At 32.6% G+C, this 23,897-nt stretch overlaps 1 protein-coding gene across 2 annotated transcripts; it reads left to right on the plus strand.

The window, feature by feature from the left end:
* The first annotated feature begins 5,334 nt into the window (after positions 1-5,334).
* Positions 5,335-22,304, plus strand: LOC149483514 (G protein-coupled receptor Mth2-like). 2 transcript variants are annotated; one of them, XM_089702580.1, is made up of 9 exons: positions 5,335-6,063; positions 8,629-8,803; positions 11,931-12,122; positions 15,505-15,583; positions 16,610-16,788; positions 17,487-17,658; positions 18,134-18,319; positions 21,705-21,838; positions 22,017-22,304. In XM_089702580.1, exons 1-8 carry the CDS (start codon positions 5,632-5,634, stop codon positions 21,832-21,834), a joined length of 1,545 nt encoding a protein of 514 aa, XP_089558706.1. In that variant the 5' UTR covers positions 5,335-5,631; the 3' UTR covers positions 21,835-21,838; positions 22,017-22,304. The 2 variants fall into 2 exon arrangements, with proteins under 2 accessions (XP_089558706.1, XP_089558707.1); XM_089702581.1 differs by lacking the exons at positions 21,705-21,838; positions 22,017-22,304 and adding an exon at positions 20,325-20,446.
* Positions 22,305-23,897: the final 1,593 nt, after the last annotated feature.

The following is a 23,897-nucleotide window of genomic DNA, read 5'->3' on the forward strand; positions in this document are numbered from 1 at the left end:
TGCCGTAATAAATTTTGCCATTAAAACATAAAAGAAATAACTTGCTTCCCTGTGGAATGTAATCCATCGTGTTTTGTTATTTAAAATTGTACTGTTCCGACACCATTTAACCACGCAAGACAGCATTTTAAATATTTTTTGTGAAACAGTGACGCAGTTAATCAGTCGGTAGTTCACGACGTAATGGCGGCCGACTAGCTTACTATGGTGAGAGTGTGTGCGTGTTTATTGTCTTTACACGATCGCTAGCTTACTATGGTGGCTTCACGTTGTTTGTTCGTAATACGGCGTCCGTCTTTTTTTATACGTCCATGGTTGTTGCATTGATTTTCACGGGACGTTCACTAGCTGATAGTTGATATAATAAGGATTAACATAGAGTATACTTAAATAATTCTACCACGACGAAGTCACGGGCACAGCTAGTATGCAATAAAACTAATAAAATATTTTCCTATAATGGAAGTTTTCAAAATAGATTACTGCAATTGAATAAATTGTCTCGTTTTCGTACTTGTTGTTCCTTTTTCATAAACATCAATATCTGCAAAATCTAGACAGGGTTGATGTTACAATTCAATGTAAGTATTTCAAGGTACAAGAGTGCATAAATGGGTAATTTATTGCGTGTGTTTATAATTTATGTTAAAATTATAGTAAAAAATATTTACAAGATACGTAGTACCTAGGTACGTAATTTAATCAACTTAACTTAATTGTTTTTTGTTTTCCACGGTTTGCCTATATTTTGGCAAATACCAAAATTCTGGTATCCCAGTTGAGTATCATTGATTATAATATTGTCTATAGACAGTATTCCTTTATGTTCTTTTAACATTCGGGGAAGCCCCGAACAAAGTTATAAATGTATATTTGCGCCATCTCTTGTTGAATTAACAAATTAAAAACATGATCTATTATTAACAATTTTAGATACAGAACAGTTTATTTGATAAATGCATTAAGTCACCTTTATATTACAATTTATCTTCAACTTTAAATTTTTTACTGATAATTGTTAGTACCACTAGCATATTGCATAATAAGTATATTAATATATCTGTTAACTGTACTTAATTGTTATTATGCACATATGGATATATTATGATGTAATTATTAATAAGGTGTATAAATATTATTAGAATTGAAAAATAAGGTAATTTTCGTCATCAAAACACGTAAATTAGAAAGTATTTGGTACATATTATTACAATATATATATTGTTAATTTTGTACCCTTTTTTAATCCAACGCCATCTATTGGTAAGTACATTAATTACAGCAGCTAAATAAAATACGTTGGTGATAAAAATACGATAGTGCAATACTTTACCTACAGATGGTATTCTTAAAGTTTTGGCAGCCGGCAGGCCGGTCTTCGAAGAATTTGAATCGCCAGAGGCCGTGGGTTCGATTCCCACGCAGGGCAAATATTTTTGTGACGAACATCGATGATTGCTCTGTGTCTGAGTGTTAATTATCTACACTCACCGGCACGGAATCTTGGCCACTGCAAATTTTTGGGTAAAATAACACTACCTATTTCTTTTCTACTACAAAATTCAATAAAAATTTAATCAAAACTAGTTACTTTAATGTTTTTACTAACTTTTAGTAATAATTGGAAGTTTATAAGAAGTACTACCGCGTAGATATGAATTAAACAAGAATTTACGCTTTTCCTGTGAAATTTAAATGATTTCTTAAAAAATGCACAAAAATTAAAAAGAACGTTTCCATAAAAAAAATTGAATCTTTTAATATAGGGTGTTTCCTTCTCTTTCCTTAAACACTGTTTGCATCCAGCCTGGCATACTCTAGAAGACATTATTGATGTCCACTTGAGCTATAGTGTACCAAACGGCCCCAGCTGTATTTCTAAGCTTATCTAACATTGGTGCTGGGTTGGAATCGAACTTAATGTTTCATTTAAGCATGTCCCAGATGTGTTCTATTAGATTAAGATCCGGGCTATGAGCTGGCCACTCCAATTTTTCAATAATAACCTCTTGAAGGTACTCTTATACGCATCGTACGACACGCGGACGTGCGTTATAGTGTATTAGTAGCAAATTTTCTTCACTGATAAACCTGTAATAGGGCTGAACATGTTCCTGGAGAATTTCCTCAATGTACCTGATCAAATTTAAGGCATTATCTACGATAACTAACTCCGTGCGAGCATCGGAGCTTATACCTCCCCATACCATTATTGACCCTCCATGAAAAATCGCAGTTTGAGTGTGGTGATGGGTGAAAACCTCTCTTCTCGTCTCCTCTATACTGACTCTTGGCTATCAGAAGCTCGTAAAGTGCCTTAGCAGTCATCTGTGAACACCTCACGAGCGCACTGGCTGTGGGTCCAGTTTTCATGTTCTCGTGCAAAACGAAGACGTGCTTCTCTGTGATGTCTGAGGAGTTCTTGACGGTGTGCTGGTCTGCAAACCTTCAAAATAACTTCCTTCATTAGTCTTCTCACCGATTGCTCACTCACATTTATTATCCTGGTGTTTTAGAGCCGGTGGTGTATCTCAAAAACTGTCAGAAAGCCATTTCTGAGTATCTCTTGAACAATAAACGGGTCTTCTCGAGCTGATGTGCACCTCATACCTTCATTTCCTGGTCTGCACGTGTAGCTACCAGTCTCCTGGTATCTTCTCCATGCATAATGCACCGCTGAACGTGGTACGTACTGAACATTAGGTACTTTACGCTGCGGCAGTCATTGGTCTAACATTGTGATGGCCTGAGCAGGTTGTTCAGATGTTAACGGCATTTTTTATTGTTTGTTATGATCATTGACTACAGTACAACAATAACAATATCTTAAAACGACATAAACGATATCGAAAAAAGTTTTAAACGAACAATTCGTAACTTCGGCTTGACCGCACAAATCACAAATTTCGAGTAACTCTTAAAAAGTGGTAAAATATTATTCTCAAACTTAATGATTTCTTACCATAAAGTTAAACAAATAATATGTTAACATATCTGCATACAAAAAAATCGTGAAAAACACTTCAAACTTTTTTTATCGGCAAATTTGTAAGTGGCCAAGATTCCGTGCCGGTGAGTGTATATAAGAGTCACATAATAAAGCGCGTCACACACGGTGAAGATACTATAATATATTTTTATCTTAAAAATGACCCGAAATTTTGTGGGTCATTTGTAACAGGATGGCGGTTCTACAGGGGTCTTAGTACGCAATGACAAAGAGAAAAATGATGGTCAGAACGCTGATACCGGATACCTTAAGATACTGTAATATAAAATATTACAGTATCTTAAGATAAAATATTATAGTATCTTCACCGTGTGTGACGCGCTTAATAACTAGTAGCTTATGAGTATAGTCATTTAATCATATATATGTACCTATGTTTATCAGCCATTTGGTTTCCATATCAAATGCGATAACAGCGAAAAGGTTAGTATGGGATCAAATCGTTCCGTGTGTGAAAAATTTCCTAAAATATTTTATTTATTAAAGTACCTATCATTACTAGCATTCTTTCTCCGAACACTCATTAATGATTATTTTCTTCATAGATTTTCTTTAGAATACTTAAATAAAATCGTGTTAATTTCGCATAAGTAAATGTAGGGAAGAAGATCATAAACTTTTTAGCTGAATAAAATGACAAGAAAATGGTTTCCACATTTTTTTATTAAGTAACTATAGGTCAAATCCATAAGTCATGTAGTTACCTACCTAGCTTTTTTTTATTCGTAATTTATAAGAAGAAAAAATAATTGAATTATTAAAATAAAGTTCATTAAAATCAATTATTGTAATAAAAAAAAATGTCCAAATACAAAATAAAATCTAAATGAGATTTTCTGAATTTCTCCCTGCATGTTTTAAATCCTACAGACGTGATCGTATAGGAGCTACCAACGTTGACAAGAGAGCATTTTAGTATAGTTGGTTCTTTGATATACTGTTCCTCTTGCTATTTCGGTTAGAGTCCGGGCTGTCTGGCTGGTCGCAGTGGTTGCGTTTATTAGTGCGCATCATATCTGCACAGGAAAATATCCTTAATTTAAAGTCATTTTTTAACGCGTAATTTTTAACCTTTTGCCTTTAGATAGATCCATGAGACATATTTTTTTTATTGCAAGACGTTTTTTTCGTTGTTAAATAGGTGCCAGACGCAATTTTTTATTTCAAAATCATTAAGATGTCATCGAAATAAGTGATATTCCATCAACATGGGTCCCCGTGAAGGATATACTATGTATAATATTCATTTTACTGTTTACAATTTTTTAGCAACAATCTACCACGGTGCCTCCTTTTCCCAACGAACCTCAAATAGGACGTTAATGTAAACTTGATAAAAACCAAATATTATCAAATTCATATTAATACCCAAAAGTGTAATAAATATGAAACCATCTATTAAAAATATTAGTTTACTAATTATTCAATATAAGTATTAAAAAAGGATAATATAATATAAGTAATAAAGTTATTACTTACCTTTTAAGCGGAATCATGTTGATGTAATTCCACTTATTTCGATGACATTTTAATGATTTTGAAATAAAAAATTGCGTATGGCACCTATTTAACAACGAAAAAAACGTCTTGCAATAACAAATTTATGTCTGATGGATCTATCTAAAGGCAAAAGATTAAAAATTACGCGTTAATAAATGACTTTAAATTACGAATATTTTCCTGTGCGCACTAATAAACGCAACCACTACCGCCAGCCAGACAGCGCGGACTCTAACCGAAATAGCAAGAGAAACAGTATATCAAAAACCCAACTATACTAAAATGACTTTTTTTAAAACGTTAATAGCTCCCGTACCATGACGAAATGTAAATTTAATCATTCTCATTATTTATCTGAAAAAATCCCTTTACCTAGGTAGGTTACTTCGGTTAGTTATCACGCAGCTCGTTTCTAAGTAACTCGAAGAAGGAAGGGGAGATAATATTATGTAAAGGTCAATAATTTAAGCAGTAGGTATAAATAAAATATGTACATAGCCGACCACAGACGATAAATCAAGAAGTTTCAGTTGTTCAGAAGATATAAATAAAAAATTGCCATACATTGTCACAAATCTAATAAAAATAAAAATTTAAGTCTTATACTGATACTTATATCGTACTTAATATTATGCAAGCAACACCTTACGATTACCACACCTAGACAAGAATAATGCGTAGAGAAAACCCGAGGTAATTTATGGCATCGACATACCTACTACAAACTGTAGAGTAACATTCTGAGCTTCCCGCAATGATGATGAAGCTATTAGCGTTGCCTCACTTCGCTTTTACATCAAACTACGTAAAGGAATGAAGTTTCAGCCGGCAGTCTGAAAGGACGTACGATTCGAGCCCGACGTCCGTAAGAAGCAATCGCGACCGCGACCTACCTAGTCTTATCTCTTATCACATTGAAAATGATACATCGTATTACCTCACGAGTGCTATGATAAACATTTTACACACGATAAACTCTCCATGTACGGATTTATTTCATGTTAATTATTAGTCACAGCTAATTCAGATACAAATTGTCAAAATAATGCACTTTTTTAATGAGTTAAATACTAGTGTACAGTTTAGTTTAAGGTGAAATAGTGATTTTATAATTCTGCGAAATGAAGTGCGTCGTGCTATTCTTGCTGATAGTGTGTACTGTCAAATGTGACCGACTTTGTTCTAAGGATGAGAGTTTGGATATAAGTGAGGGAGTTAAGTATGAAAATGAATCAATAATTTTCAATGGAATCGAATACCCCAAAGGTAAATGGTACGACTTCATGGAAGATGGAAACATGACAACATTTGGGTGTCCATGTATTGGACGATTGTGCTTGTGGAGGTGTTGCGATCCAGGTCAAGCCTTTCTTAACCGATCCTGTACTGATATGAACATACCAGAAATAAATCCCTTCAACCCACCTGTGTTTAAAGGAACTCAGCCAACAAATATATCTGCCTTTGAACGTTTCTTCTACATGTACAAAATATCCTGTGAGAAATATCTTGTGCCCTCCAATTTCATGGAAGAAGAAATATATATTCAGGAGGTTTGTACTTTTCAGATATGTGATATTTGTATCAACATGTATCAAAAAATATTTAATAATAATTTTTATAAAAATGTACATTGCCTGAATTATTCTCTATTAGGTATGGTGACTGACTCTATCGTCTTATCATCATTGTTAAGTACCTACACTTAAGTGACTGAAAAAATAAAGGATTCGAATCCGTGTTTTTCGCAGAACCGTATGACCGACCACTCAACATTTATACATATAATTTTCAACAGTGGCAAATAATGGGGTAGTTAAAAAATCTATTTGAGCTTTTGACGATTCAAAAGCTCTTCTAAAGGTAGTCTCTAGTTTGAGTTTAAACTTTAAATATTAATTGTAACGACCGAATAGGTAACTAATATCTATTCTTATAATGTGACTCAATCATTCAGTAATAATCGGAAGTGTCTATAAACTTTTTCATACATAGGTAAAGCAAAAAAATATTACCGCATCTTTCTAACAAACAAAATTCAAGATAAGATGCGATTATTGGAACAAATCGTTCATCACGTCATTTCATTCCACAATAATATTTACATTTGAGACGCTTAAAAATATATTGTTTTAAGTGGTGTTTTGAAAGGAAGGATCTAAAAACAGAACTTAAGGAAGTTTTTAGGTGTGAGCAAACTTTATGTGCATTCCTTGTAATTTTGGAAAACAAAGTATGTTTTAAAGCTTGTAAATTAATAATTGTTATAGGTATGTCGTTGTGTTATATAGGTACCTAGGTACCTGAGGCCTGTTTACTTTTTCTCATCCAGTTCATTACTTTATTTCTGTAGTGTAGTCAATCCTTTCCTTATTGTAGAGGCAGTTGTAGAGGCGCTACTTGTGCACCCCGGAAGCCGTGGGTATCTACTATCTATGCAAGATTTCCCCACTTAAAAAAAAGCCCAACTTCTGCGAATGTTCACGATGGTGATCGCTTACCACTAGAAACCCAAATTCGGTTGCAAGTATAAAAAAACAATAAAAATATTATCTTGAGTCACATATAAAGTCACGTCTATCTTTACGTCTAACTTTTTTTTTTTTTCAAAAAATAATACTACATACATTTAGAATAATATAGAGTACTAGAGGTCCGCCCCGGCTTCGCCCGTGGTACATATTTGGCAATAAAAGGTAGCCTATGTCCTTTCTCGGGTATCAAAATATCTCCATACCAAATTTCGTGAAAATTGGTTCAGTAGTTTAGGCGTGATTGAGTAACAGACAGACAGACAGAGTTACTTTCGCATTTATAATATTAGTATGGATTACAATTGATTCTTAAATGTTTTCTTTGTGATTATAATATTTATAACTAGTCGCATCGCATGACTTCTCCCGTTTGACCCAGGACTACAGGAAGAATTTTCATGACTGGATCTTCAAGAGATTACTTCCTACAAAAGAAGCTAGAAAGCGAGTTTCTAGCTTCTCTTTTAATATAAATTACGTATTTTATGACGTTTACTATAATTAACATTTTCCGAATTTAACACACAATAATTTTTCTACTCTAAACAAATTGAGGAGCGCAATTTGTTTTTCTATTAGCACCTTTCAACCGCAAACAAAGCTATATTGTTTCAAATACTATGACTAATTATTATACCACTTCATACATGATACATTTCGTCGGTTTCGAATGTGAATTGTGAACACATTCCTGACTTGTATTATAAATATTGACCTTAGTGTCAACAAATACAGCGTTTCAAGGAATATTTGTTTTTAACAAAACGTTTTGTTTCGCACGGCCGCGGCGCGGATACGTGTTTTAAATTAAAATTTTAGTTTTCACACGGAATACCAACAAATGAGTATTAGTTCTAAATAGTGTATGGGATCATGTTTATTATTAATAGAAGGATTTGTTATTGCAACCACATATTGCTTGTTGCTTGACGTTTACCATGTGTCGGAAACAATTCATATTTTTGCTATGTTTTCAGAGCATAAGAGATTTATAACATCCCTCAAGTTTAGACACTATGTGAGAAGAGACTAGGATTTAGATAGATATTAGATATATACACCTAATTCTACAGGTTTCTTTCATACTATCGTAATAACTAATCAGCCATTTATTATGTAGGAACCAACGTTTCATTAAAAGATAAAACAACATTATTTGCATAGCTGTATTTGCATATATGCAATTCAATTAAGATGATGGCAATTATTCAAGCTAATAAACAGGTTAAGTGGAACCTGACAGGTCTAACATAAATTACTGTCATACTGTCAATTTATGTTGGTCATTTCTAGAAGTTATTGTTTACGAAATCCAAAGAAATATAACGAAACATTTTTTATTTATTTATCGCATATTCATATTATTAGGGCAGAAAGATCAACTTCTGCTTTGTATTGGGCTATACACAATGAACAATTAATTTTAAACGATTATTGTTAATGCAATACACACGACTGGCAAACTAATTATGGGAGTCATCATTGCCTAGTACTAAATCCATAAAACCTTACCATACTATAAAAACCATATTACCTATACATATACTTAGGTATATATTTCCAAAATAACGATTTTTGTTCCAGAACGGGACGCTCTATGAAGTATCAATGAACAATCCATTATTGCACTCACCATCAAAGTTCTGTGTTGAAATGATGCAAGATGGTAGCTCACCGACCCCGAGACTGGTGGCTGGAGTCTGTTACCCTGATGAAGTGGAAGACGATAGTGCTGTATTGTATATAGCTTATGGAGTTGGTAAGTGAAATGTTTACATATTTTTCCCCATTGTTCAATGATTATGAAGATCATAAGGTGCTAGAGCTATCCATAGGTTAAATCGGGGATAAGAAGGTTTAGACTGTAAGAAGAAAACATTTTATGTATGTTTTCGTATGGTTCGCTTAAAATTGTACATACTATAACGAAGTTTCCTTTGGTTTAGACAGTGAAATAGTTGGATAGTTTCATTTCTGAGCGTGTTTATTGTAATTTTTATTATTCTTTCTAGGGTGGAAATAATATGCTAGATGAAAGCTTATCCTTAAATTTATGCAGGGCATAATTAGCTACTTATTTATTTTTTAGGAAAATTTCGGAAGTTTTTAAATTAATTTGTTTAAGCAATAAATTAAATGTTCATTTTACTTAAACTCATGATTTATTTATTCATTTAGACACAATTATTCATGAGGCCGTAACTCTGTAAATACTCATGGGCTGTTTTATTTATTTTATCACCTATTAATGAGATGGCCTGATGATTGGGCTGATGTTGTATAAAAATACTTAAGTATAATAATATGATGTGTGAGTGAATACAACTTTATTTTGATGGCATAAATCTGAACTCTCTTCTCCAATTTTGCAATACATTTAATGTGCAACACTAAAGCACATCTACAATCGGACATTGAACAAATATAAGGAAACCCAGGCAACTGATCAAATTGACTACACAAAGAATAAATCTTACTACTAAATTAGCCAAATTATATCCCCATACTTTACAATATGCAGTGATGTGCTCTGAGGCCAAGGCCCTGGGTTCAAACCACCATAAAATATAAATTATGGGTTTCACATTATCAAATTATTGACTGTTTATAATTCTATATTAAGAAAGCAAACAATTTAATAGACTACACATGCGTCCCTTGTGCGTCCCATTTGTTTATTCATTAATACAAAATCGAGACATTACAGACTGGGACTAATGACATTTGGCAAGAATATATAGAATTCACTGCGGATATAATAATAAAATATGAACTTAACCTAGTTTATATAAATAATTTTAGTGCATCTAGATAATATTTCAAAGAAGATTTGCAACCAAATTTCCTTTTCGAAAGACTTCAATGAAACACTGGCGGAATGTTAAATCGCAGAAATTAGCGATACAGCATTTTTGGTAACTTATATTGGCGGAGTTAAGTGCTGGACAAATATTGTGTTATTCAACAAACCGCGAGCAATAAACTTTACGAGCCATTAACGTGAACGCCTATTGGACGACATTACAAGTTCTACTCAAATTAGCTTTGTACGCACCACATACGTACACTTACATACCTTCATCACGTAATGGAATTTAATTATGTATTTTATCCCATTTATTTACTTACCATTTGTTTTCGTTCCTCTGCGCGAATTAACTCCTTAACTAGGTATATACCTTTTTATGGCCCTGTACTGAGAAATGATATATGAATAAGCATTTTCGCTTCTTGTCTAGATGTGTTAACAAACACGAAACATTTAAAATAGAAATTTCGAGAGCCAACCTAAAGCACCACTATTTTTCTAATATAATAAATAATAATATACTCTCCTTTTTATGAGTTCCGTAGCAAATGGCAAAAAACGGAACCCTCGATTCGTCAATCGTCATGTCTGTCTGTTTGTCGTTCCGTATGTCACCTTTTTCCGAAGTGTGCATATATCATTAGATAGAAAATGTTGTAAAATAGAATTTTTTTGTAACAAGGATAAAATTGTGCGTAAGTATTCTCAGTGATTGTACCTAATAATAATACAAGCTCAATTTGCATCTTTTCATAGAAACTTGAAAAGGTCTAATGAACGTTGAAAGGATTCTTTGATCAGCATTTCAATACATTATACATACATTATTATGTAGAGTTTGAAGTAGAATATAATATTAGGATCCTACTATTAAGGTAAATTGAAATGCGTATAAACATTAATATTTATTTATTTTTAATAGGATTTATTTAATGTGATGTCTTATACTTATATTAAAGCCTTTCAAAAATAATGTTTTTACTCATTCGTGTTAAAAATGTCGACCCATTTGTCCCCACTGTTATTAAATCCTCCTATTATAAATGACATTCAGTATTAAATATGCTTTATATTTATTTCATAATATGTTGTTCAGAAATACAATAATATAATTGTTTTTGAATAATTATAAAACTTACATAGTTGCAAATGAAATTCCGTAGAGCAGTTGATTTATGGCGGAAATTATCTACCTATAGCTTACCTTGATCAGGCGGTAAAAAGTGTTGTTTTCTTGTATAAACTAATTTATTCTTTTGTTTACATACCTACTTACATAATAATAAAAAGTTTGTTATTCATTGAGATATTGAGTTTTATAAAGAGGTCAAGCTTTACTCTTTTGAAAAAAATTATTCGATCTGTACTATCTAAAGTTTCTGTAGGTAACCTGTAACACTAAAAGTTACTACTATTTTTAATGGTTTCCAATCACGTTAAGTCAACTTGTATTTATTATGGAATATTTCTCACGGTTATTGAAAAGAGCACATAACCAATTCCGATTTGAATATGGACTGAACAGGCAGCTGAATGCAACTTTACTTGTTTTAAAAAATTACCTACGACTAGAATAATTGGGATTTCAGTAGATATTAGGAAGCAGAAGAATGATGGTAGTGGTGAAAAACCAAAAATCCTACTTGTATTTATTACTTTTCAGTTTTCACTGTAATTCGTAATGCATGCATTAAACATTAAACTGCTAATGTACTGTTAATTGGACCCCGCATAACTATAAATATTTTGTTATTTGTAGTTAGGTCAAAGAAAATTTCCGTAATAATAATGCTACGAGTATGTGCTACGAGCTTTTGCAGTACTTTTGTCTTTTACATACTTATTCTAAAAATAGTAGTAACAATAAATAAATATACAATTCAACGTTAACATTAGTGAGAGATTGTTTCCTTTTGTTTTATTTTCAAAGACTATATTCCATTTACTCAAAACTAAACAGTACTTTGTATTAAAATACTTTTGTTCTTAGATTTTAAGTAGAAAAAGTTCACGACCACAGTTCACGACGGAAATATTCTATTATCAGCAGCATTTTATAATTAATTGTTTCTTTTAGGTCTCATGCTGTCGGTACCATTTCTACTAGCGACGTTCTTTGTCTACGCCTTCATCCATGAGCTCCGAAATCTACACGGCATGTGTCTGATGGCTTACTGCGCGGGTCTCATCGTTGCCTACATATTCCTCGCGTATTTGAAAATGCATACAGGCAAAATCGGTGTAGCTATGACTGGATGCTACGTGATTGGTGAGTTATATCTTATTTGGAGAGTCATGTAAACTTTTAATTGATGTGAAACTTTTTTAGGCGCGTTGACAGTAAAATTTCTAGGTCGTGTCATGGCTATCCTGTGGCTATATTATACCGTCAAGTCATGGAGTATGGCAACGATTTTGGTATATTTAAATCTTGCCAAAGAAGTTTCACTTCTGACACGTGTGCTCGGCACGCAAGCTTTTTTATAAACCAACAATGGTTAAATATATACCTCAATAATACAAGTCAATATTCAACAACTCTCATTAAAAATGTTATACAAGAAGATAAAAAAACAACAAGGGGATTAAATGGAATAGTTTAAATAAATATGGGTCACAGTAATGTAGATATAGGTACAAAGTTATTAATTTGTTGGTAGAAAGTATTTAACACGCTAGCCTCGTTCCGCGCACGCTATGTCGAAATAAAAATCTGATTTAACATATTACATACGACAATGGACTTTCCTCGGACATTTATGTAGCTTCCAATGCAGTTTTAACTGTTTATTTGTAGGTGCATTGGGTTTAGACTTTAGGCACAGACTAATAATAATATACTACGTATACAAGTTTAGGTAATAGCAGTGTTCTGTGATATATTTGAACAGTTTAACTTCGTATTATTTATTAATTTAAACGACTTAATTTAAATAAATAGATATACAATAGATATTAGATACTGAACTTAAACCTAAACCTACCTATTGGTAACACTGCACAAATATCCATATAACGATTTATGAGCACTGAAACTGTTTAAAATCAACAAAAAAAATAATTTGGAAAATCCAAAAGTGCACGCCTCATAATTTTTTTTTAATAATTATTTATTAATTATTATTTTTGTTTATTTAATAACAATTAAACCACATCGAATCAGACCCTGAAAAATGAAAGGGTTCTATTCCTGAGCATACTCAAGCGTAAGAGAAAAAAAAAGACTCGATTAGTAAAGTATTTCGGTCGCTATCGTGTTAACAAGAAAATCCTCCGCACATACAGACACACGGACGTCCAAGACAGAACTTTTTTAAACTGTTTTTTAACTAGTTTAAATAACAAAAATGACATCAAAAATATCATGAATGTTAAAAATAGTGTTTTTTCTTAATATGTGTGTGTATGTATTATCTTACAAGTGCAATGTATGATACATAAAGACATTTTAAGTTTGAAAAATCAGATGTTTTGCGCGAAGTGACAGTAGTACCCACCTCAACGCTTCGCTTATGAGGCGTGCAAAAATGATATATACAGTGTAAACTCTATATAACGACACTCCATTTAACGTCAATCTCCGTATAACGTCAAGATTTCTCGACTTTGGTTGGTTTATATTGTTGTCTATACAATAATACACTCCATATAGCATCATGCTCACTCTAATTAACGACCACAATAAGACATTACCACTAGGAACTAGGACTAGGTTGTACTGACTAAGTTGCCGAAATCAATGAAAATGTAGTTGTGTACATTATTTTTTACTGACATACCGAAGATTCTCAGAAATGCAGTCGTAGAAAAATAAAGAAAAAATTCAGCATGCCAAAGAAGATGGACGATCTGCCAAAAAATTGAAGAAACCTCAATATGAAGACCTTGATCAAGCGATGATAACATGGTTTCATAGGCAATGTCAAAATAATATTCCTGTCTCGGGACCAATCATGCAATTTTCCCTTTCTCTCCATTTAACGACCACTCTCTATAACGTCGAAAAATGCACGGTCCCTTAAGTGACGTTATATAGAGTTTACACTGTATTTGATTTAGGAGCCTAAATTATTATGTACATAATCGCTTGCTAAATATTCTAAGCCCTGCCCAGAAACATTAACGTAATAGGTTAACAAATGTATTGTCCTGGAGTCATTAGCTCTGATATCACCCTAATTTAATTAACAAAAAAATTGGGTGTGTTTCCATGATGATATGTCCCCTAATTCAAATTTGATCATGGTAAACAATTTTATTTGTCGAGTAATTAATTTTAATTTCAAATGTAACACGAGCGCTTGGAACGAAATCTTCAGCTCTAATTAATTACCATACATATAATATGATAACGATGATTAAGCATTAGTTATTGCCATGTTTTATAGCTTTAGCTTTTCCCAGTCATGTAATTATAATATCTGCTTTAGTATTTTCTAGTGTTGGATTGGTTGGTTGGTTGGATTTTACGAGACTTTTTAACTTTTTAATGTCTCCCCGTGACCACGCTCGCTGTAAAGTGTTCGAAACGTCGGGAAAATAATATAATAAATAATAGAATAAATCGCGTTTAAAATCCGTTAAAAAGTCTTTAATTTCTAAATACATATATCTGCTTTGCTCATATTATTGCTATTGTAATTATTATCTACTAGCGGTCCGCCCCGGCTTCGCCCGTGGTACATATTTACGTTTTCTCTACATAAGAACCATCCTCGTACTTCAAGGAATATAATAAAAAAAGAATTATCGAAATCGGTTCAGCCATTCTCGAGTTATGCGCTTACCAACACATTTTGCGATTCATTTTTATATATAAGAAGATAAGAAGATAATCATGATAGTTATGAACTTAATTGTAGTAAATGTAGAGTCTATGATATTAAAAGCTAGCGTAAACTTCAAATAACTTTTTATGCAGATAGAATAAGATCCTTAGATTGGATCTCTCGATACTGAAAGAGAGTACCAATGCCTACATACAAACACGTAACATATTCAAAGTAAACTATGTACCTATATAACCGACATTACTATATTTATTAATTTACATAGACATTAAGTACATATAATATTTTTTTAAAGACAATATTTGTATAATTGATACGTACAAGTTATTTCTTAGAACTCTGTAAGACTGCCATTTTTCTGAAAATGTACATCTTAAATACAAGAAAAATCTTCCACAAGACTAGTAATATTATATAGAAAAAACGGGCTGAAAGATCATGCAAGTTATTTACCGGTTTACCGCGGGGTATTCCTAGTTTACCAGAAAGTTGATTTAGATTCGTCATTGAACTATTAAATATAAATAAAATTGTATTGTTGTTTCAATAAATAAATAAAATATATAGGTCAAGAATCTCAAAGAATCTGATGATTGACGTCGGGTGTTCTGCAGAATACGACGTACGACAGCCGAAAGGTTGAAACTTTGAAAGATAACAAACCTTTAGTTTTATTTATATTTTACAATATTTCTTTGAAAAATGTGAAGCGGGATAATACTATTTGATCGTGAATTCTCATTCTCTATAAATATACCTTCATAATACTTATACGTACTGTTATTTTTTGATGAGATAGCCTTGATTTGTTTATAAAATAGTCAGTCTATAAATGTTTTAACTAGAAATCATTTTTTTCAGCCTTCATCGTGTACTATGCATTTCAGTCAAGTTTCTTCTGGCTCAACATTATGTGTTTTGATATATGGAGAACTTTTCGGTAAGAACATGTTAAATTAAACAAAGTATGAATTATTTTTTGCAATTTAAAGAAGAGTAAATCAATGATTATAATAATAATCAGTAGGTATTATTTTGGTGTAATCGAACGTGTGCTTTGTATTTTGACTGGGTTAAAAATTTAATTAAATTCATAGGCGTAATGTGAATTGCAGAACTGTGACACCAACGACATTCGGCTTCCATCCTGACTCGTAGGTCTATACCGTACTTTAGAATACTTGTAGTGTACCCAGCATGATCTGTTGTCCTCAGCAATAACTTTTTAGTTATGAAGGGAATAGATTAAATAATTAGGGAGATTATTATCGTATTTATTATAAAGTGAACTATTTTTTTTAATACTTTAGAAATTTAGGATATTCTGAACGATACTCCTTACAAGAAAATGCCTAAGCATGCCAAATATACATATAGCATGATTACATTGTAAGCTGTCGTAAATAACTGTGCAACAATCATAAAGACTGGCATGTACAATATTTATTATGCACAATTCGTAAGTGAACTAATTACCTATATACGATATGTACATGTATTTGTTTATTTCTGTTTATTGCTTACTAAAGGATTGGTGGAATCACATCCTCACAGATAACTCAAAGGTAAAAGGCAACAACCTTTATGATTACATAATAAAAGAAAAGTAATTAATTATTATGTACCTACTTACCTCATGAATTTGACCAATTATGTAGATACGTCACCATAACTATTTGCATGCTTCTTTGGCGAACTGTGTTAAATGTTGATTTGATCGTTGAGAATCTTTTATTAGATTATACATTTACATATTTGAAATTATTTAAAAACGATTAAAACTTTCCGATGATAAAAATGGCTATATTTTTGGGAAAGGAATTCGCAGTAGAAAGTTATATGCTGTATCTCTAGACCCAAGTGGTAGTGGATAACTGTAGATATAATTATCTATATCAAACATATTTTTTTATGCGTGTCTTATGTGTGTAAACACATTTTCTGATTCACTTTATTGATTTTACAGTGGATATAGGGGCAGTTCAAATAAAAGGCGAGAGAAGAAACGCTTTGCAATGTACGGGGCCTACGCGTGGGGTGTTCCAATAATTTTGACCATCATTACCATCGCTATGCAGTTTAGTGAGAATCTTCCATCAAACGTAATTACCCCAGGCTTTGGAAGTAGGAAATGCTGGTTTGAAAGTAAGTTACAGAGAATCATTTAGGTCAATATTGAATATGTAGTACATAGTTCCAGATAAAAGGATTTTAAAGTTTCGTTTACTATTTGGTTAGTGACAAATTAGGTATGTGTTTTATGAACTTGATTTTTAATTTCCAAAGCATTGCTTAAAAACTGTTTGCCAACGTGGTACCGACTAGGAATGTGCTCTATAGAGCACCGTGCTCCTCAACTGTAATAATTATTACTGGGAATACGCGAAAGAACCTCTGTGAGAAACGTCTCTCTTTTTAAAGATCTCTAACATATAAAATGTACTGTACAAACATTCTACCAATGAATTATTTGATTGTGTAGTGGGTAATACGTAAATTGTAACTTTAGTTTTAGTTCTATTCCAAGTACATTGTACACAGGTAATACATATATATAATTATTATGCACATCAAGAAAATGAATTTATCATCGGATACTTAATATCGTATACCAATGATTGAGTGCAACAACTGATGCACGTATCAATTAAACTTTGACAAGATTGTTTGTTATATTATATTGTTAGGTATGATTTAATTTTTATAGAGCTTCTTAATCGGCCCATAGCTGTAGAAACTACTTTCCTAATTGATGATTAGGAATTTACATTTTTTCATACATTTTTTGATATAAAGCGCGGTTCTCAATGTCTATGAATGAATGTTTACTTTGATTTTTTCAGATTGGATAAGCGAGTTGGTTTATTTTTTCACCCCCGTGTTTGTGCTAGTAGTATGTAACATGGCGTTCTTCGCAATCACTGCGTATAGAATCCGCTCTATCCGACAAGAAACCGCGATTCTGAAAGGTGCCGAGTCAGCTAGAAGTGACAAGCTGATAAAGGATAAACAAAGGTGATATACATATATATTTTTAATATTTATAATTTTACATGACTGATACATGAATATTAATTGTATATTGTAATAAATTGTAATTGTAATTGTATGTATGTATGTTTAATAATAAATAAATTTGAAATTTGATATATTATATATAAATATAGTACTTATATTAGGTATATATATTTATAAACGGCATATATATTTGTGAACGGATCTCGCAGAGTTGTTTTTTAATGTTAGGTACTTGTTAAAAGTATGTATAGAGGCTCTATAATAAATTCCAACAACTGTTGCCTGAAAATATAGGGGAATTAGTTTGTATTTCACGTTATTTGCAATTTGGGTCATTTTCTAAGAGCAGAATGTGCACAACAGACAGACTAAAATTACAAAAATCTATAATTTAAATTCTCATCTCATTCTTAATTTCAATCTTCTTCAATTTATGTTGTGTGTTAATTATATTATTATGTATTTGTTTTAGATTCGGCTTGTACTTAAAATTGTTCGTGGTGATGGGTGTAAATTGGTCTGTAGAAGTGATCAGCTTCGCTGTGGGCGGCTCCAATTGGTACTGGATACTGGTTGATCTCTCCAACATAGCTCTGGGAATTTATATCTTTTTCATATTCGTTTGGAAGAAGAAGGTCCGCAATTTGGTAATTAAGAAGTAAGTGAATAGAAAATCATATGATTTAATAATAAATAGGTATTTACAATATGCAGGTGGAATGTGGTGGATAAAATATTATGAATAAGGAAGATATAACGATAATTGTTACTCCTGTTTGAATGAAGTACCTATTAAGGTAAAAGTTTAGCCAAAAGCCCAAACCACAGCCCAAACCACTGGACGTATCGGTAGGGCATGCAGAACCGAGTCCGGTTCCAAGTTTCTGAAACCCGGTTCCAAATCGAGCTCAGAACCGGGTAGAACCGGGTTACCCGGTTCTTTTATAATACCTCGGAAAAAAATACGAAATTAAACAAAAGTAACTGTAAAAGTACCTGATAGGCCTTTTATTTTACGCGGCTTGTGTTTTATTTTATTACATTAATAAAGAAACTAAATTTCAATACTTCTCTTTATTTATCAGTCTTATAAAGTACCTTGTTATCATAATATCATTATCATAAATTCATTAACTACAAACTGTAAAGCAAAAAACCGGCCAAGTGTGAGTCGACTCGCGCTCCGAGGGCTCCGAACAAACCTATTTTTTTTTATAATGTTGTAACTTTAAAATTTATGTTTCTAGCAATTTTTCCTTTATCTGTGTTATAAGACGTTACTTTTACCAAATTCGAAATTTGCGAATATTTTCAGCATTTACGGCTGTATCTTTTGGTGCGTTGGCTTGAGAGTTTGACTTTTTCACAGCATCAAGGGACCGATGACTTGAGTATTCGATATAAATTTCAGCTTGATACCAAAAACAAAAACATGACTAGAATTATATGAAACAGTAAAATCAACAGATTTTCAAATTCACGACATATCTAATAAAAATATTTCAGTAGCCTAATTTTTGTCATTTTTGAAGCCTATTTTTTTTTTTGGTAATACACCCGTAGGAAACTTATAGCATCTAAGGTTAGACAACCAATCAGAGCCACGCTTGAGGCGTGGCACGAAAATTCGCGATGCACGTGACTCTGACGTTGCCAGATAGAATAAATTTGTTAAAATAATGCAGCAAAATATAAATAATACTTTATATTTTAATATTTTGGTCGGAACCGGGAGAACCGGGTTTCATACTATTCAGACCCGGTTCTCAAGATCATCAAAAAACCCGGGTTTACCCGGGTTTTTCGGAACCGGGTAAACCCGGGTGCATGCCCTACGTATCGGGCTGAAATTTGGCATGCAGGTAGATGTCATAACGTAGGCGTCCCCTAAGAAAGGATTTTAGAAAATTCATCCCCTAAAGGGGTAAAATAGAGGATGAAAACTTATGTACCATGAAAATTAATCTTTTCCACGCAAGCGAAGCTGCGGGCAACAGCTAGTATAAAATATAATCGCGAATAAAATTTGCTTTATTATAACCAATCCTTTGAAGATTTATTTTGCCGCATCTCTATCGTTGAATCTCTATCGTTTTTAGATCAAAGACCCAACGAATTTATCGATTTCCAAAACCACTTTTAGAATAATTATGGTTGTAACTCGTTTGCATCTATCGTGTAATCTGTAACGTAATTAGAATTTTGTGTATTGTGTAAATTACGCAGTTCTTTGATTTTTAGAACACGAAATTAACTGCTTTTAGTTCCTTTATTCTCCGCGATAAACCTAGAACAAACGGAGCTCAAATGTAGGTATTTTATTTATAAGTTGGTAGAAAGTAAGTAAAAATGGGCCAATGACTTAATATGAACTGGTAAGAATTCTCAAAAACGAGTAGGTACCTAATTGATAGAAGCAAAACTCGAACTACTTTTGTCAAATACATAATATGTATTTTCATCGGTCACAGGCGCTAACGCCCCTGATAAAAATTTCAATATAAAAAAAAAATTTCGATATAATATTATATTGTATTAGCGTAGTACATAGTAACTCAATGGCTTACCAATCCATAATCTAAGCTCGTTCGTTAGAGCCAGTATGATAATTATCTGTGGTATAGCGTATTGCGTGATTGGACATTCTTAATTTACTATTTCAGAATGGCACAACAATGGAACAATTTTCGGAAAACACAAGAGGAGAATTTTAGTTTAAATGCTTGATGTGTGGGGGCTTTGAGTATTTTATGAATTAGCAGGGTTACGATATGTGATTTTTAGAAATAAAATATCCTATTTCTTATAATGATAAAATTTACTTGATCTCTTTTTAATATATTTTTAGCGCCTCTTTTGTACCTAGTTTTGATTATTGCTCAATTCTTAAAACTGTGTTATGTTAAAATATATGACTGATTATTGTTACATTACATACCTAATAGAAAGTTGAATTTTAAACAGTTTTTTATTTTTGATCCGAAAACAAAATGGTTTATGGTAATTACCTAGCTCATATTTGGTTTTTCCATTTAACGGTTATATTTCAAAGAATAAACTTTTAACATTCCCGAGTCATCAGTCATCCTCATAATTGAGAACATAAAAGTATAGGTATATGCTCACAGAGTTTTTATCTTCTATACTTATAATAAATCTGTAGAGAGGCCAATTCTGTACATGAAATATATTTAAAAAAAAACTATGAATCTTATCACCCCGATAAGGGATCGCTACTGATGCCAAAAATGCAATCAGTAAAATTTTTGTCTGTCTGTCTGTCTGTCTGTCTGTCTGTCTGTCTGTCTGTCTGTATATTCGCTATAGAAACAGAAACTACACGACGGATTTTAACCAAATTTGGCACAATTATTCTTCATACTCCTGGGCAGGTTATAGTAAAAGAATCATGTAAATCGGTGTAGAAACACCAAAGTTATACATGAAATACGCAAGTAATCGCGCGTGAATACAGAATCATGCCATAAGGATTATTTTTGTGTATCAGTTGCCGCGTTCGACGCGCTTCGCGGCGGGAGCTATAAAAAGGCGGCGGGTCTGCACCCGTTTCGCGTTGTCACGGCATCACGTGGGAACGGCTGAACCGATTTCGATAATTCTTTTCTATTATATTCCTTGAAGTACGAGGATGGTTCTTATGTAGAGAAAACGTAAATATGTTCCACGGGCGAAGCCGGGGCGGACCGCTAGTATAAAATAAAGCTAATTGAATCGAACGAATTCTCCACTAGTTGGTTTCAAAAAACTAAATACCTTTTACTTAGATTACCAAAAGCTTTCAGAAAATCTGCTGCTGACGGTTACCATACTTTAATGATACACTTTTATTAACCATTGAACAAGTTATCTGCCTAGACGAGTACACAATAATTGACAAAATGACACATGAACATGACAAAATGGACTTGGCTTGCGGACCATATCCTTATCATGGATTTCAAGGAGAAAATAAATTATTTTCTCCAATAAGACAAGTGCCGTAGATCTAATTAGAACTAATTACGATTTATTTTACCTTACAGATGGCAGAAAATGCGTGGTATTCGTACAGCAGAGTCTAGCACAGGCAGATGGATGTCAAGCACGGTTCCAACCGAAGATACGCGTATTTCTAATGATGATTCGGCTATTAGGTTGAAGGAAATACATTAGAAAAGTTAGTACCTTCGTAGGGCTTGTATTGTTTAAAAAATATGTATATTTATAAAATATTTGAATGATATAAAGGTTAAATATCCAATATTCGTATTCCATAATTATTGCAGGATCTAAAATTTCCGTACGTTATTAAAAAATAAAAGATTTGATTTTCATTTGTTGTTCAACTTTTTCAGGTCCAAGTTTAAGAAAATTTCAACACAATACATCACAACAAACGAAAACTATCCACCAGTAGAATAAATACGAGTCTTTAGTAAATGTTACTAGTCATATTGTAGCTTATTTTTTATGAAACACTCGTGTCTTAGAAATAAATTAAAAAAATAAATAAAACTGAATGTTTCCAGTGGTATTTGTGCATTTATGTATTAGTTAAGATTTCAATATTAAGGTTGTAGGTATTGTATGTTTAGACATAGGTATTAGTATTGGTATTATTACCCCTTTTTAAATAAATTAGTTTAGATAGTTACTTAAATAGGTATAATATAGGTTCATGGATATTTTTGTAATGTATAGTTTATCTCTTAATTATTAAGACAAAATATACACTATATTATTATTGCTATATAAACCTGAATATTTTTTTTATTCGTTTGTTTGATCGCGCTATAATCACAGAAAATGCTGGACCTACACCTTCCCCGTTACATACGTGATTCCTGACCACAGGCGCGCGATTGTGTGTTATAGGATAAAATTAAAACAGTATATGTACCTAAGTATACTTACATAGAAGGTACCTATATACCTGGAGTGGCCAAAAATATTATTCTGTGAAGGGAGCTAAGATTGAAAAATAGTAGAAGTACCTTTAATAGTGTGTGACCCTATCGGAAATATCCAAAAATTATGTAAAACATTTGTGCAGACGTTTTCAAATAAGACCAATAACTTATAACGTATCAATAGGATACAACAACAATGACTATACCTATAGTCCTTTTCACCTATGATGATTCCTGTGACACTTCATCGTGTTCAGAATTACGTATTTTATATTTAAAACGCCAAAATAATTTTAGTGCATAATATTTTTATTTTATAATGGCGGCATTATTACCAAAAATATAAAAATGAAACATCTTAAGCTTATAAATTAAAAACAGTATTGTTTAGTTTAATATAATGAAAAATAAAATAAAATAACACAAAAATATAATACCTACGCAATTCGTGTACATGAAATGGATCGTTGAAAAATCAGAGTTGGAAAATCATATAATCGGCGCCCATCTTGTGATCGTTTGTCAATCGAGTCAATCGTCTGTACGAGTGCGTCAGCCTTGTATCCACTTATGTGCTGAACGACCGGGAGCCGGTCGATCCACATTCAGGGGCTTGTGCGTTGCGACCGGCTCCCGGTCGATCAACAGTCGTGGGTTTTGCGTTCGCTTTATAAAACGGTCTAATAACCTTCCTCTTTCTAACTTATATGACATGTTAAGGAAAGAACAGGCTAGCTATAAATCAAGATAACAACATAACCACATGATTTAAGTGGCCCACTTTTCATGACACATTGAGTAGGTAGTTTTTTGTACAAAAAAATAAACAAGGAATGTGTAAAAAAAATGTATGGGAGGGTATGATGTTTTTATTTTCTCGTAAGAAGAGTGTAACAAAGGATCAATAAATATTAAAATCTCACTGAACAGCTGTTTTAATTTTTTATTAGCAGACAAAATGTAACAAAAATTACAAGGGTACATTTGCTTTGACGAGAGCGTTTTCACATTATCCGATCCGATATCGGATATCGGAAGCCGATAGCCGATATCCGATATCGGAGGGAAGTAAAATGTATGAAATATGTACACTGTCTTTCACATTGTCCGGTCCGATATCGGATATCGGAGCCGACACCGATATTCCCAGTGGCTATCGGACGATAATGTTCAGTGTTGCCAACTCAATTTTCGAAAAGGCAGTATACCAACAGCAAAAAAGCACTAGTTTGTGTATTTTCAGTCTTATAGGGCGCTCAATCTTTAAAAAAATTCTTTGCTTTTAACCTAAAACCCTTTCTATTAAAAGAAACCTTTTTTTATTAA

This window comes from Colias philodice, chromosome 13, assembly GCF_061535455.1.
Source record: "Colias philodice isolate Cphi_HAF_F1 chromosome 13, ilColPhil1 Martin Lab GWU primary, whole genome shotgun sequence".
In the NCBI taxonomy this organism is placed as follows: domain Eukaryota; kingdom Metazoa; phylum Arthropoda; class Insecta; order Lepidoptera; family Pieridae; genus Colias; species Colias philodice.